Here is a 12,519-nt window from a genome sequence, read left to right as displayed (position 1 = left end):
CCAAAGCTTGTCCGCCATCTACAAGGCACAAGTCAGGAGTGTGATGGAATACTCTCCACTTGCCTGGATGGGTGCAGCTCCAACAACACACGAGAAGCTCGACACCATCCAGGACAAAGCAGCCTGTTTGATTGTCACCCCATCCACAAACATTCACTCCGTCCACCGCCATGCACAGTGGCAGTAGTGTGTACCATCTACAAGATGCACTGTAGCAATGCACCAAGGCTCCTTCAACAGCACCTTCCAAACCTGTGACCTTGACCACCTAAAAGGACAAGGGCAGCAGATGCATGGGAACACCACAACCTGAGCCACTCCAAGTTCCCCTCCGAGCCACACACCATTCTGTCTTGGAACTATATTGCCATTCCTTCACTGTCGTTGGGTCAAAATCCTGGAACTATCTTTCTAACAGCACTGTGGGTCTACCTACCCCACATGGACTGTAGCAGTTCTCAATGACAAATGCTAGCCTGGCCAGCGACGCCCACATCCCCATAAACAAATTTTTAAAAACATATTCTCTTGTACTGCAACCTCTGGTTTTCGCTGCACTCTGGAAGTTGCAATGCCACACCAAGCCTCAGTAGCAGTGAATGTCTCAGCATTTACTGCTGTTGGGACAGCAAAATGAGCCCATAATTTATTAAAAGTCATGCATCAAGCAGAATTTTCACACAAATCATATAAAACTAAACAAATGATATTTCCCACAGTCATCGGCACATCTGTTGTATCATGCAGACTGGCTGATTTCTCCCCACAATTGACTCCTAGCTGTTGCTTTCATTTTCAAAGAAAAGCAAAGTGGAGCCCAGTGAGAAGGAGAGACAATCTTATAACATCTAGTCAATATTGACCAAAACCTTGGTGTAGATTGCTAACCTGTCTCTTAGCCAGTCTGTGGTAGAGAGACCAAAAGTAGTGGAAGAGATAAAATAAATTGAGAAAAAACGTTCTAGAATGTGAAATGCAATCCCATTAACAGCTTCCAAGTTTTAATTTCAGCAATGTCAGTGCTAGATTGTGACATGTACAACAATGGGAAGCTCCAGGTGTGCTGTATGCCTGACATCTCTTTTCAAAGTGTCAAAAATACTGTTATATACCTTAATGTAAACATTCTAGTGTTTACCAGACATATAGCTGAAGGAATTCATACAATACCAGCATCAGAAAATATAAAATGCTAATTCTGATCGGTACTGCATTTACTAAAAATATAAATGTGTCTCCTGTTTGAAAGAGAGCCTTTTTGGATCAGGTTTTTGATTTTATTTAAATGTTCAAGAAGATTTTTTTTTTTCCTCTTTCTCCCCTCCTACTCATTTCTCTTTAAGGTGTTGACTCCTTGTCGTCCAATTAATTGTGGCGGGCCACTATAGCCAAGCAACATAATGTGATGCCCCTTTGGCAATACCAGCTGCAGTAGTTGAATAAATGTTGGGGGCTGCTATCGTGACAGATTTTCCCATCCCTAATCCAGGATCACTGAGGAAGACTTCAGTTCCTGTACCCACTGGGATTGGCTAATTCAGCGCTGATTGAATCTGGGATTTTCCAGCTACTTGCAACCTTAAACAGCTGAGCCTTCGGAGAAGCTAAGATCTCCTTATTCACTTTGTTTAAATTGGCATGAATGTTGTCTGCAGTAGAAAAGACCTGATTAGGTCAGGCACAAATAACTATATAGGGTATGGTGAAGCAGAAGTCCACGATGCCGCACACCTTCAAAGGTGCTGATTTAAAGTACACGTTTTCGTTCTTTTTTAACTTATTCATTCACAGAATGTGGGAGCACTGTAAAGGGCAGCATTTATTGTCCATCCCTAATTGCCCTTGGGAATGTGGTGGTGAGCCGCCTTGAATCTCTTCTCTCTATTTGGTGAAGGTACTCCCACAATACTGTTAGAAAGGGAGTTCAAGGTTTTTGGCCCAGCGGCAGTGAAGAAACGGTGATACAGATCCAAGTCAGCATGGTGTGACTTGGAGGTGATGGTGGTATTTCCATGCATCTGCTGCCCTTATCCTTCTATGTAGTAGAGGTCATGAGTTTGGTAGGTACCCGAGAAGCCTGAATTGTTGCAGTGCATCTTGTAGATTGTGTGCACTGTAGCCACGTTGTGCTGGTGGCGGAAGGGATGAATATTTAAGGAATTGGATGGGGTACCAATCAAGCAGCCTGATTTGTCCTGGATGTTGTCGAGTTCTTGAGTGTTGTTGGAGCTGGCTCATCCAGGCAAGTGGAGAGTATTCCATTCACATTATGACTTGTGCCTTGTAGATGGTGGAAAGGCTTTGGGGATTGAGGAGATGAATCATTCGCCACAGACTACCCAGCCTCTGATCTACTCTTGTAGCCACAGTATTTATGTAGCTAATCCAGTTAAGTTTCTGGTCACTGGTGATCCTTCAGGATGTTGATGGTTGGGGATTCGACAATGGTGGTATCATTGAATGTCAAGGGAAGTTGATTAGATTTTCTCTAGTTGGAGGTGGTCATTCATTGCCTGGCACTTGTGTGACATTAATATTTGCCAATTATCAGCCAAGGCTGAATGTTGACTACAACTTGCTGCATGTGGGCACGGACTGCTTCAGTATCTGAGGAGTTGCATATACAACTGAACACTCCATCAGTGGACATAATCATTTCAGACCTTATGGTGGAATGTAGATAAACCAGGTGGCTGAAGATGGTTGGGCCTCAGACACTGCCCTGAGGAACTCGTGCAGCAATGCCCTCGGCTAAGATGTTTGGTCTTCAACAACAACAACCACCTTCCTTTGTCCTAGGTATGCCTCCAGCTGGTGGAGAGTTTTCCCTGGATTCCCATTGACTTCAGTTTTACTTGGACTCTTTAATGCCACACTCAGTCAAATGTTGCTTTGATGTTGCCCCACCTCTGGAATTCAGCTCTTTGTTCCATGTTTGGACCAAGGCTGTAATTAGCTCTGTTTATAGCATGCTGTTTCCATTGTTTAGCTTTCATGTAGTCCTGATTACTGGGTTTGGATCATTGCTGATGGTATGTGGAAAAGATCTGCAGGTGAAGACTGACTACTGCTAAACCTGTTGGAAAGAATCTCCTCATTTACCGATTAGGCATGCTACAGCCTGCAGGACTGAACATTGTGTTCAATAATTTCAGAGCATGATGGGCCCCCCTTATTATTTTCACTATTTTTTTTTTATTTGTTTATTTTATTTTAGTTTGTTTCTACTGTGCCTACCCACTGCTTTTTTTTCATGTTTGTGCTTGGGGCCAGGGCTGTTCATTTTTTTGTCAATTAACACCCTGTCTGTACTATTGCTTTGTCTTTCACCACACTATTAACATACCGTTTGTCTTTGCTCCATGACCTTCTCGTCAGTTATTCTCTGTGACCTTGTCCTATCAACACCTCTTTTGTTATCTCTTGCCCCACGCCTGCTTTACTTGCTGAAAACCTGTTACATTTCTAATATTTGCCAGTTCTGATGAAGGGTCACTGACCTGAAACGTTAACTCTGCTTCTCTCTCCACGGATGCTGCCAGACCTGCTGAGTATTTCCAGCATTTCTTCGTATTATTATTATTAAGAAATCTACATCTCGTCATAAAATTTTATATATCTAGTGTCTGCATCAAATTTGTCAACTACATTAAGCCATTGGCCAGTTTTCTTCTTGCATTTAGCTAGTGTTTTAATTTTTTTTTATAAAGGAAAGGAAAGATTTTGAAAAGTTACTCCACTGTTTTCTCACAGGATAACAGATTGACACATTTAAGATGTGCACACATTGGGAACTGTACATTGTTTGTGATTCAGGATAGTGTGTTCACTCCCTTATGTTTGGCTGAGTCAGGGGAATCATGTGTCCTGCCTCCCTATAGATAGATCTAGAACCATTTGTGGGGTACTTTGGTAGGGTTGTTAGTTTGTGGTCCCATTCTGACCTTGGGAGGTTGTCTGAGTCATTGGGGGTCTTAGGAAGGAGCTCCAGACCGCACGTGTTCCAGATGCAGTTTGGAGATCATCCACTCTTGCATTCAGGTGTTTCACCCACATGTTTTCCTGTGGGCTAAGTTGCATTCTGTCACCGTGGACGAATACATCTTGCAATGAGAGATGCTCTCACCTGTGTGTTGCAGGAGGGACTCTCTCTATCGAGTCTGGCCCAGCAGCACCATTGTCTACAGAGATTGAGTCCATTGTACTCTATCCATGATCAAAATCTGTTTAGTGATGTTCTCTTCTGGCCATCGTTCCTTCATCCGAAATTCCCAAGAGAGAGGTGAAATCTGTGAAGCATTTGTAGGATACAATCTGCTGATTATATTCTCTTGAGCTGGTCCTCCCGTCTTACGCTGTAGGTGCCAGTAGTGAGGGTCTGCTTTCATACCATTCCTTGTCCGTTATCAGGCACTTTAGGTCCTGTTCCCAAGCTATTTTTAAGCTTTCTGGGCCTTTCTCTGACTGGAAGGCATTTGGCACAGAGTGTGTAAATACATCTGCAGGCACCTGTCGGGGAGTGCAAGTATAGTTTGCGAACGAGGATGGCGCTGGAAAGTGAAGTTGCGGTGGAAGGGTGGGTCATGATCTCATTTGAACGGTGGAGCAGGCTTGAGGGTCTACATGGCCCACTCCTGATTCTAATTATTATGTTCCAGAAGCAGCTTATGTTCAATATTTTATAATTGTTTAATTTTTTCTTGAATGCTGCAAAACAGCTTGCGTGTATAACTAGATAACTTTCTTTTCTCCTACCATTAGTTTTTGCATAACTGTAACCTGCTTTGCAGTGCAGATTGCACCTTTTCCTTTATTTTCATTGCTGTTTTTACAACATTTCCTCTTGAAGTTAAAGACAGCGTTATTTTTCTGGTTGCCGTACCAAAACTTTTTATACATTTTTCACTGGCTTACGAGCATGTGGTTTTCTTCCCCTTTGTACATTTCTTTGTCCTGTACTCAGAATTGTAATAACAATTTAGCAATTGCTACAAGTTGACTGGTGGAGGAGTTTTATGAAGAAACTTGCCGACAGTTTTAGTCATATTAAGCCTCTGCTAATTGTGGAGGGTTAACATCAAAATAACTAAACAATTTGTCAATTTTGATAATGATACTAATTTTTTGTTTAAAAAATAAAATAATGTAATCTTTATTGGAAGCAAAGATTAGTTTAGACAACACTCCCTAAAGCAATCCATTTTCTCTCCTGAAGCATGTTTTTTAAAAAAAGTATTTAGAAAAAAAGAGTAATGGCGATAATTCAAATGTTTTAAGATTTATGATGTACTGATACTTGATACCTGCTAACAATGTTGATATTTTTGTAGGTGTTTATATCAACAAAACAACCTATATACGTCAAGGAGAGGAGTCTCTGGATGGTTTTTACAGGGCTTGGCATCAGGTGGAATATTACAGGTACATTACGTTCTCTGTCTTTTAAAAATGAGGCAGGATCATTATAGAGGAATGACATTTGCATAGATCATCAAAATCTTAAATGTGCGGGTGTCTTATTATCATGGACATGTTCCTTCTTAGGTTGGTTTGATTTAAGTCAATCTCATAGCAGTAGCCAGCAGTGGATAGAATACAACTTATAGAATTGTGCAAATTAGATAAAGATGGAAGATGATGTGATACTTTTAAAGGAGAATTTACCCTTTTAGGTATTCCATGTGTTTTTAATTGGTAGGTGAGATCCTCAATTTTTAAAATCATTTCCCTACATCTACATAGAGAACTTACATTAGAAGTTATGAAGTCAGCTGAGCTCAACTGAGACCATCCATGGGTCCAGTCAGTAAGTGACTGCATTGATTTGGTGAGCCCTGACATCCTGGAAGCTCATCGAGAGTTGTTGATCATTTTGTGCCTGCCAAGAACTACTGTTTACTTTCTGCATCCTCCCAATTATAATCAGTTAAGTTATACATTAAAAAGTTGTTACGACCGGGTGACGAAGGGGTCTCAGGCTCCCCTCTGGCCCCTTTCCTGGTTTGGTCGTAACAGGGTTTAACTTTTAAACCCAATGTTTTTAGCTTCACCTCAGTGAGTCCTTGTTCGCTGCCCTCTAATTGTAATTGCAAAATGAACCAACCAGACAGGATTTCTTAGTTTAAACAAGAAATATGTACGTTTATTAGCCTTAACACTCTAACTCAGTTAAAATTACTAAAAATACGTGACGCAACCACGCTAGCATGCATGCGAGATAAGCATACACACAAATAGATAAAGAGGAGGAGAAAGAATTAAAGGGGCAGGGTTTGGAGCAGTAAATGGAATTCAGTTACAGTCTTTAGTTTTGCTGTAGAGTCCTTGATTGGAGTTGAAGTCTTGCAGTTTTCGCTGGGGCCCAGTGCATACTTTCAAATTTATTTCGCTGGTACCAGAAGGCTGAAGAGGTCCTCTGGGACTTTGCTTGAGAGAGAGGGATTTTCCTTCTCTTTGGTCTTCAACTTGCAGTCTGCCCTTTCTGTGTGGCACAATTAAAAAAAATTTCCCCAGGTTGGCCAGCAGGTTAGTCATGTGACCAGCTCTTTGTTTGAAATAGCATCATCTGTGAGGATTGTTGATTGATTTCAAAAGTTCTCCAGTCACACACACTGCGGGGTTTGGGGGGGGGTGGGGTGTGGGTGGAGGTTTATCTCTTACAAAGTCAGTGGTTCTCAATGTCTTCTGATCACCAGTATTGACAAAATCCATCTCACTAATTGAATCAGTGAGCACTCCCATTGTCTCTCTATGCAACTGTCTCTCAGAATGCAAATGTGCAACAATGTTTTAGCTGTTCAGCTCTGTGGTCCTTTTAAACAAGTTATGTTCAATGTCCAGTTCAAGGAGTGTTCCATATGACAAAATTAATATGTTTCCATTTGGCCGGTGTGGTTTCCGTCACAAAGTATACCAGAAAAGTAATTTGATTTATCAGAAGTATATTATCTAAATTACAGAATATTAGTTAACTAAATACTAATTTCTGAGAACCATGTGATAGATTTTCTCAAAGTCGGTAAGTTTTTACCGGAATGTTGGCTGAACTTTTGTTCAAAACAGAAGGTGACACCTCTCCGTGCTTCAGTGGGTAAATGCAACACTTAATGTGGTACTGAATCCTACAAGCCAAGAAGGATTTCAGGTCAAACCTACATTTGAGTTAGCTGGGACAGACCATGTGGAACTCTATAATTCATAGTATAATTGTTATATGTCCTTCATGTAGGAAGGAGAAAATTAGCCAAGACTCCTTGTCCTGATTACTTGGTAGTAAGTCTGTCTAATGCAGATATTGGGCAAGGACTGTCTCTGGTTTGGCTCTAGTGTCCTATGGTTAAATAGTCTAATGACAATAACTTGAATATCTAGCACCTTTAACATAGTAAAATATTCCAAGGTGTATTACCAAGTAAAGCTTGACACCAAGCCACATGAGATTTTGGAACAAGGGCCACAAGTAGGTTTTAAGGAGCGCCTTAAAGGAGGAAAGAGAGGCAGAGAAGTTGAGAGAGGAAATTCTAGAGCTTCGGGCCTAGGCAGCTGAAAGCACAAATGCCAATGGTGGAGTGATGAAAATAGGGGATTCGTCAGAGGACAGAATTGGTGGAGCACAGAACTCTTGAAGGGTTGTGGGGCTTGAGGAGGTTGCAGAGATGGGGAGGATCAAGGTCATGGAAGAATTTGAAAGCAAGGATCAGAATTTTAAAATCAAGGTGTTGCTAGATTGGGAGCCAATGTAGTGCAGTAAACACCAGGGTTATGGGTGAACTGTATTTTGTGAGAGTTAGGAAATGTGCAGCAGGGTTTTGAATGAGCTCAGGTTTACAGAGGTTGGCCAAGAGAGCATTGGAATAGTCCATTCTAGAGGTAACAAAGGCATGGTTAAGGATTTCAGCAGCAGATGAGTTGAGGCATGGGCAGACACAGCTGATGTCAGCGCGTTGGTGCTGGAGAGGATATGGGATCAGGAGCTCAGGTTGTGGTCATATAGGACACCAAGTTTGCAAACAGTTTGATTCAGCCTCGGAAAGTGGCCATGGTGAGCGATTGGCAAGGGAATGGAGTTTGTGGTGGGGCCTGAAGACAGTGGTTTCAGTCTTCCCCATATTTAATGAACACTTTCTAGATTCATGCCTGAAGACTAGCTACTTGAGCAAAGTAGCAGAAAACCGTCAGAAAATGTGGAATTGTGCATATTTTAGGTATTTACGGAAATGTATTTTCTGTCTCTGTTGATTCGCAAAGTTCCTGTGGTCTCCTCCTGTGATCTGAAAGCTTGAAAGTAGCTGATCATGTGCCTCTCAAAGTTTTGTAACCTGAGTGTTGGTAATGAATATATATGTGCAGTGGTCTACTTACTGAATATGTGTACTATCATGTTGTACTCTAATTCAAGTTGGCAGTGTTGAACAGATTTTGTAGGCTGAATATTGTATTTATTAGCAAATAAATAGAAAGTGATACTCTAAAGATGAATACTGACAAGGCAGCATGTATCATACCATTAAAATCATAAGAAGTGTAATAGTTTCTGTTTTGCAATGTGACTTCAGTTGTCTTATCTTCTAATAGCACTTCTGATAACCGTTGCATTACATAACAAATAATTTTTCCCAAGTAGAGTTTAAAAAGAAAATGTTCAGAATATATGCAAGTAGAGCTCGACTGATTCACATGATAGCTATAAGGAAAATATAAAATTTCTGTCTACATAAGTTTCAAACATTTGCAGTGGGTAACTCATTGGCTGATTCTGGATAGAGAAAATTCTGCTATTTACATTGATGCAGCCATTAGCAATTTAAATCAGCTAGAAACTTCTGATATAGAAACAAAGGACTACTGCTTAATCTCTTGAACATGAGCTTATCATCTTAACAGGAAATGAATTTGTGATGGAAACCGTGCTCAGCATGAGTTACTAATTTGAGGAGAGAAGGAAGTAGAAAATGTTGGTCTCGGTTACAATTATGGTCAGTGCTATTGCCTCGTTTATATTGCTTAAAATCTGGGGCAATGCACAATGTGATCAATTGAATCTGATAGCCCTTTGTGATTATAATTCTTTAAAGACACATACTGAAATGTTACAATTGGGTATAAAAACAAAGTGCTAGAAATACACCGCAGATCAGGCAGCATTTGTGGAGTGGGAAGCAGAGCTAACGTTTCAGGTCTGTACCCCTTCCCACCCCCCAGCACAAAATCCAGCCTATAATCTAGACTAGCACTTCAGTGTAGTACTGAGGGAGTGCTACACTGTCAGATGTACCATCTTTAAGATAAGACGTTAAGCCAACTCGTCTGCCTGCTCAGGTGGATATAAAATAATCCCATGACATTATTTGAAGGGCGACAGGGAGCACTCATGGTGTTCAGACCAAAATTTGACCCTCAACAATCAGCTGTCTTTAAAAAAAAAATCTGGACATTTATTTCATGCTGTTTGGAGAATCATTGTGTGCAAATTTGCTGCTGTGTTTCCTACTACACTTCAAAAGTAAGTCATTGGCTGTGAAGTCCTTTGAGATGTCCTGCAGTTGTGAAAGATACTGTATAAATACAAGTTTTTTTTCTTTGCACAAATGATAATGAATATAACTTAATATTTTTAGACTAGTTAGAATCCTACCGGAGTTTTATTGAGTGACAGAATATGGGTGAACCCCTAATATTACCCGACCATCAAGAACAGGTGAAAAATGAAAATTATGTGCTTACACTGAGGGAAAGGGAGACTATTACACACCTCCTGGATGTGTTTGAATTATTTAGGGTATGGTGAGTGACGGGCAAAAGGAGGTGAAAATTTTAAATGGTTTGCATAACATTTTGCTTTTTCTTAATAAAAGTTAATCGATGTAGCTAAAAACTAAACATGCAATCTTCACTAATTTTAGCTAAGAATCCTGTATGCAGTACCAAAAATGCAATGTACGTGATTCTATACAATAGTTTTATCTGTAGTGGATGCCTTGCAATTATCGTCTGACAGTTTTCTCTGTTCTCATTAGATGATTGTGTAGTCCTTTTTGTTCCCCCAATACATCATTTTCTTCTTTCTAATTAACATTTCTCTTACTCTGTTATTTCACCAATTGTATTGAGAAACAATCTTTAGTCCTTTCACAAAAATACCTTCCAAATCACTTTGGAAAGAAACAAAAATCTATTTGCATTTCAGCCAAAAAGGCTTTGCTTCAAGCAACAGCTACAAAGCAATTCTCCATGATTTGCACCGAAGACACATATTTAAAAAATAATTTAGAACATGATGACACAAAATTCAATAATTTTCCCAAAAATTGACAACATTCATTCCATCTTCCACAATTGCTCCAACTACATCCTTGCCACCTGAGCGTTCCCCACCGTCCCCGCACTGCAGCCTGCGCAATGCACAGTTAGACTTCATTGTTTCTTGTCTTGGCTGGCTGCCTTGTACCTGAATCAATAATTGACATACAAACAATTGTTTTTTGTTCTTCCTTTGCAACATATGAAGGCAGAGTGCTCTAATGGAGCACAGTGATGTCTTTTAATTGTGTTTAATCATATGCAGGTGGAGGGTGTTAATTAGGGTCTTAGTTGAGTATATATAAGGAGACACTTGCTGAAACTGGGTGAAGGTTTGAGTGAGGAGCTGCATGTTTGTAATCTTTTTACTTTGTAAAATAAATGCAAAACAAGTAAAAATTGACTCCTGTATAATTCTTCAACAGCAAGCTTTCTGCAGTATAACAATGTCAACAACAGAGACATGTTGTTGAAGCTTTTCGTCTTGCACTCATCAGGACAATCCGCAAGAATATTCTTGCGGATTGTCCTGATGGGTGTAAGACGAAAAGCTTCGACAACATGTTTCTACTTTTGGCAATACTCGAGCTCTGTACTACCAAATGTCAATAACCCCAAGCAATTAAGCCACAATCCCCAACACCGTGATTTAAACTGAAAATCTGGATTGCTGCCTTTGGCTACCTTCAGAACTGTCTGAGAGCTCTCTCACACTGCTAGGTTCCCTACTGTCAGGCCCAAGATACCTACTGTCCCAGCCTGAGCATTGGCTACTTTCCAGGTACAATCTGGAAGTCCATCACTAGGCACAGGCATCCTTATTTCACCATCTTTTCTGTTTGGTGGTGGCGTAGAGAGTTGGAGGTTGCTTCGAAATGACATTGAGAAAGTTGTCTAACGCTCGGCGTGTAACCTGGGTGTATGTATGTGTCTTTATAATATGCCTTATGTGTCATGTATTTAAGAGTTGATCATAAACTGTGTTACTGGGACATTGTCAGTTTTCTTACTCATTATTTGCATATCTGTTTTTTTAGCTATGTTTCCGTCTTTGGCTCTCTTATTTCAAAAAAACAACCCCCCTACAATATGATTTTCATAATTCCATCCAAAAATCGTGAAAGAAATCTGTGGCCCACCACAATTCCACAGAGAGGAGAAAATTTGATTTTAATACACACAAACTGTTCCACATGCTGTCACTGCTGACCATACAAAGGTATCAATAGACCAGAGCGAGTGGATTGGGGAACATGGCATCAGAGAGAAGAAAACAGCAAGCTAATCAAATGTAGTGTTCTGATTCAAAGTTTAAAATGGAAAAAATTCTAAAATTATCCTTTTAAAGGTGAACGAGATATCTTATGAGCAATGTAATTTATCGGGAAAACACACTTCTTCCTTGGGTCACTGAATCTACTCTTCCTTCAACAGCCCCTTTTGGAGTTGAAAAAATGCATCATTGATTCACTTGATTGGATCTCTTATGTGATCATCATCTAGCTTTTAATTGGCTATGTAATTTCAAAAAAAGCTTCTGGAGCTGGATTTAAACCTTTCAAAGCTCAAATTTATAGAATCTTACAACACAAAGAGGCCATTTGCCTATCATGCCTGTGTGAGCTGTTTGAAACTCCATCCAATTAGTCCCGCTCCCCGGTTTTCCCCCCATAGCCCAACAAATTTTTCTTTATAAAGTATGTATCTTTTTTGAAAGTTACTATTGAATCATCTTCCATCATCTTTTCACTCAGCATTCCAGAAAATAACAAGTTACTGTATAAAAAATTTCTCATCACCCACCTAATTCTTTTGTCAGTTATCTTAACTCTGTATCCTCTGGTTATCAGCCCTTCTGACAATGGAAACAGTTTCTCCCCATCTACTCTATCATAATTTTGAACATCTCTATTCATTCTCACGGTAACCTCCTCTGCTCTCAAGTGAGTGATCCAAGTTTCTCCGGTCTCTCCACATAACTGAAGTCCTTCATCCCTGATACCATTATGGTAAATCTCCTCTGCAGCCTCTCCAAGGCATTCACATCCACTTAGTTTGTTTCCTCGTTTCATTCTTCCGACCAAAATGCATCGCTGTCATCTCCAAATTGAATGAATGATGGGAATCTGGGGGAAGGGAGGAAAAAAGCAGTTACGGAGCATCGATCATATGCTTGGGATTTCCCAAAGTGTTTCACAGCCAAAAAAATACTTTTGAAGT

At 40.2% G+C, this 12,519-nt stretch overlaps 1 protein-coding gene across 6 annotated transcripts in view; it reads left to right on the top strand.

The window, feature by feature from the left end:
• Window positions 1–12,519, top strand: part of fbxo9 (F-box protein 9) — a 136,124-nt gene that overhangs the window by 107,423 nt on the left and 16,182 nt on the right. For all 6 annotated transcript variants that reach the window (XM_068021353.1, XM_068021373.1, XM_068021363.1 and 3 more), the window contains one exon: window positions 5,331–5,421. In XM_068021353.1, the coding sequence (XP_067877454.1) occupies window positions 5,331–5,421 (91 nt within the window). The remainder of the gene's footprint in view (window positions 1–5,330; window positions 5,422–12,519) is intronic.

The sequence above is a fragment of the Heterodontus francisci genome, chromosome 3, assembly GCF_036365525.1.
Source record: "Heterodontus francisci isolate sHetFra1 chromosome 3, sHetFra1.hap1, whole genome shotgun sequence".
Taxonomy (NCBI): Eukaryota; Metazoa; Chordata; class Chondrichthyes; order Heterodontiformes; family Heterodontidae; genus Heterodontus; species Heterodontus francisci.
This window is presented reverse-complemented; position numbering and strand designations above follow the sequence as displayed.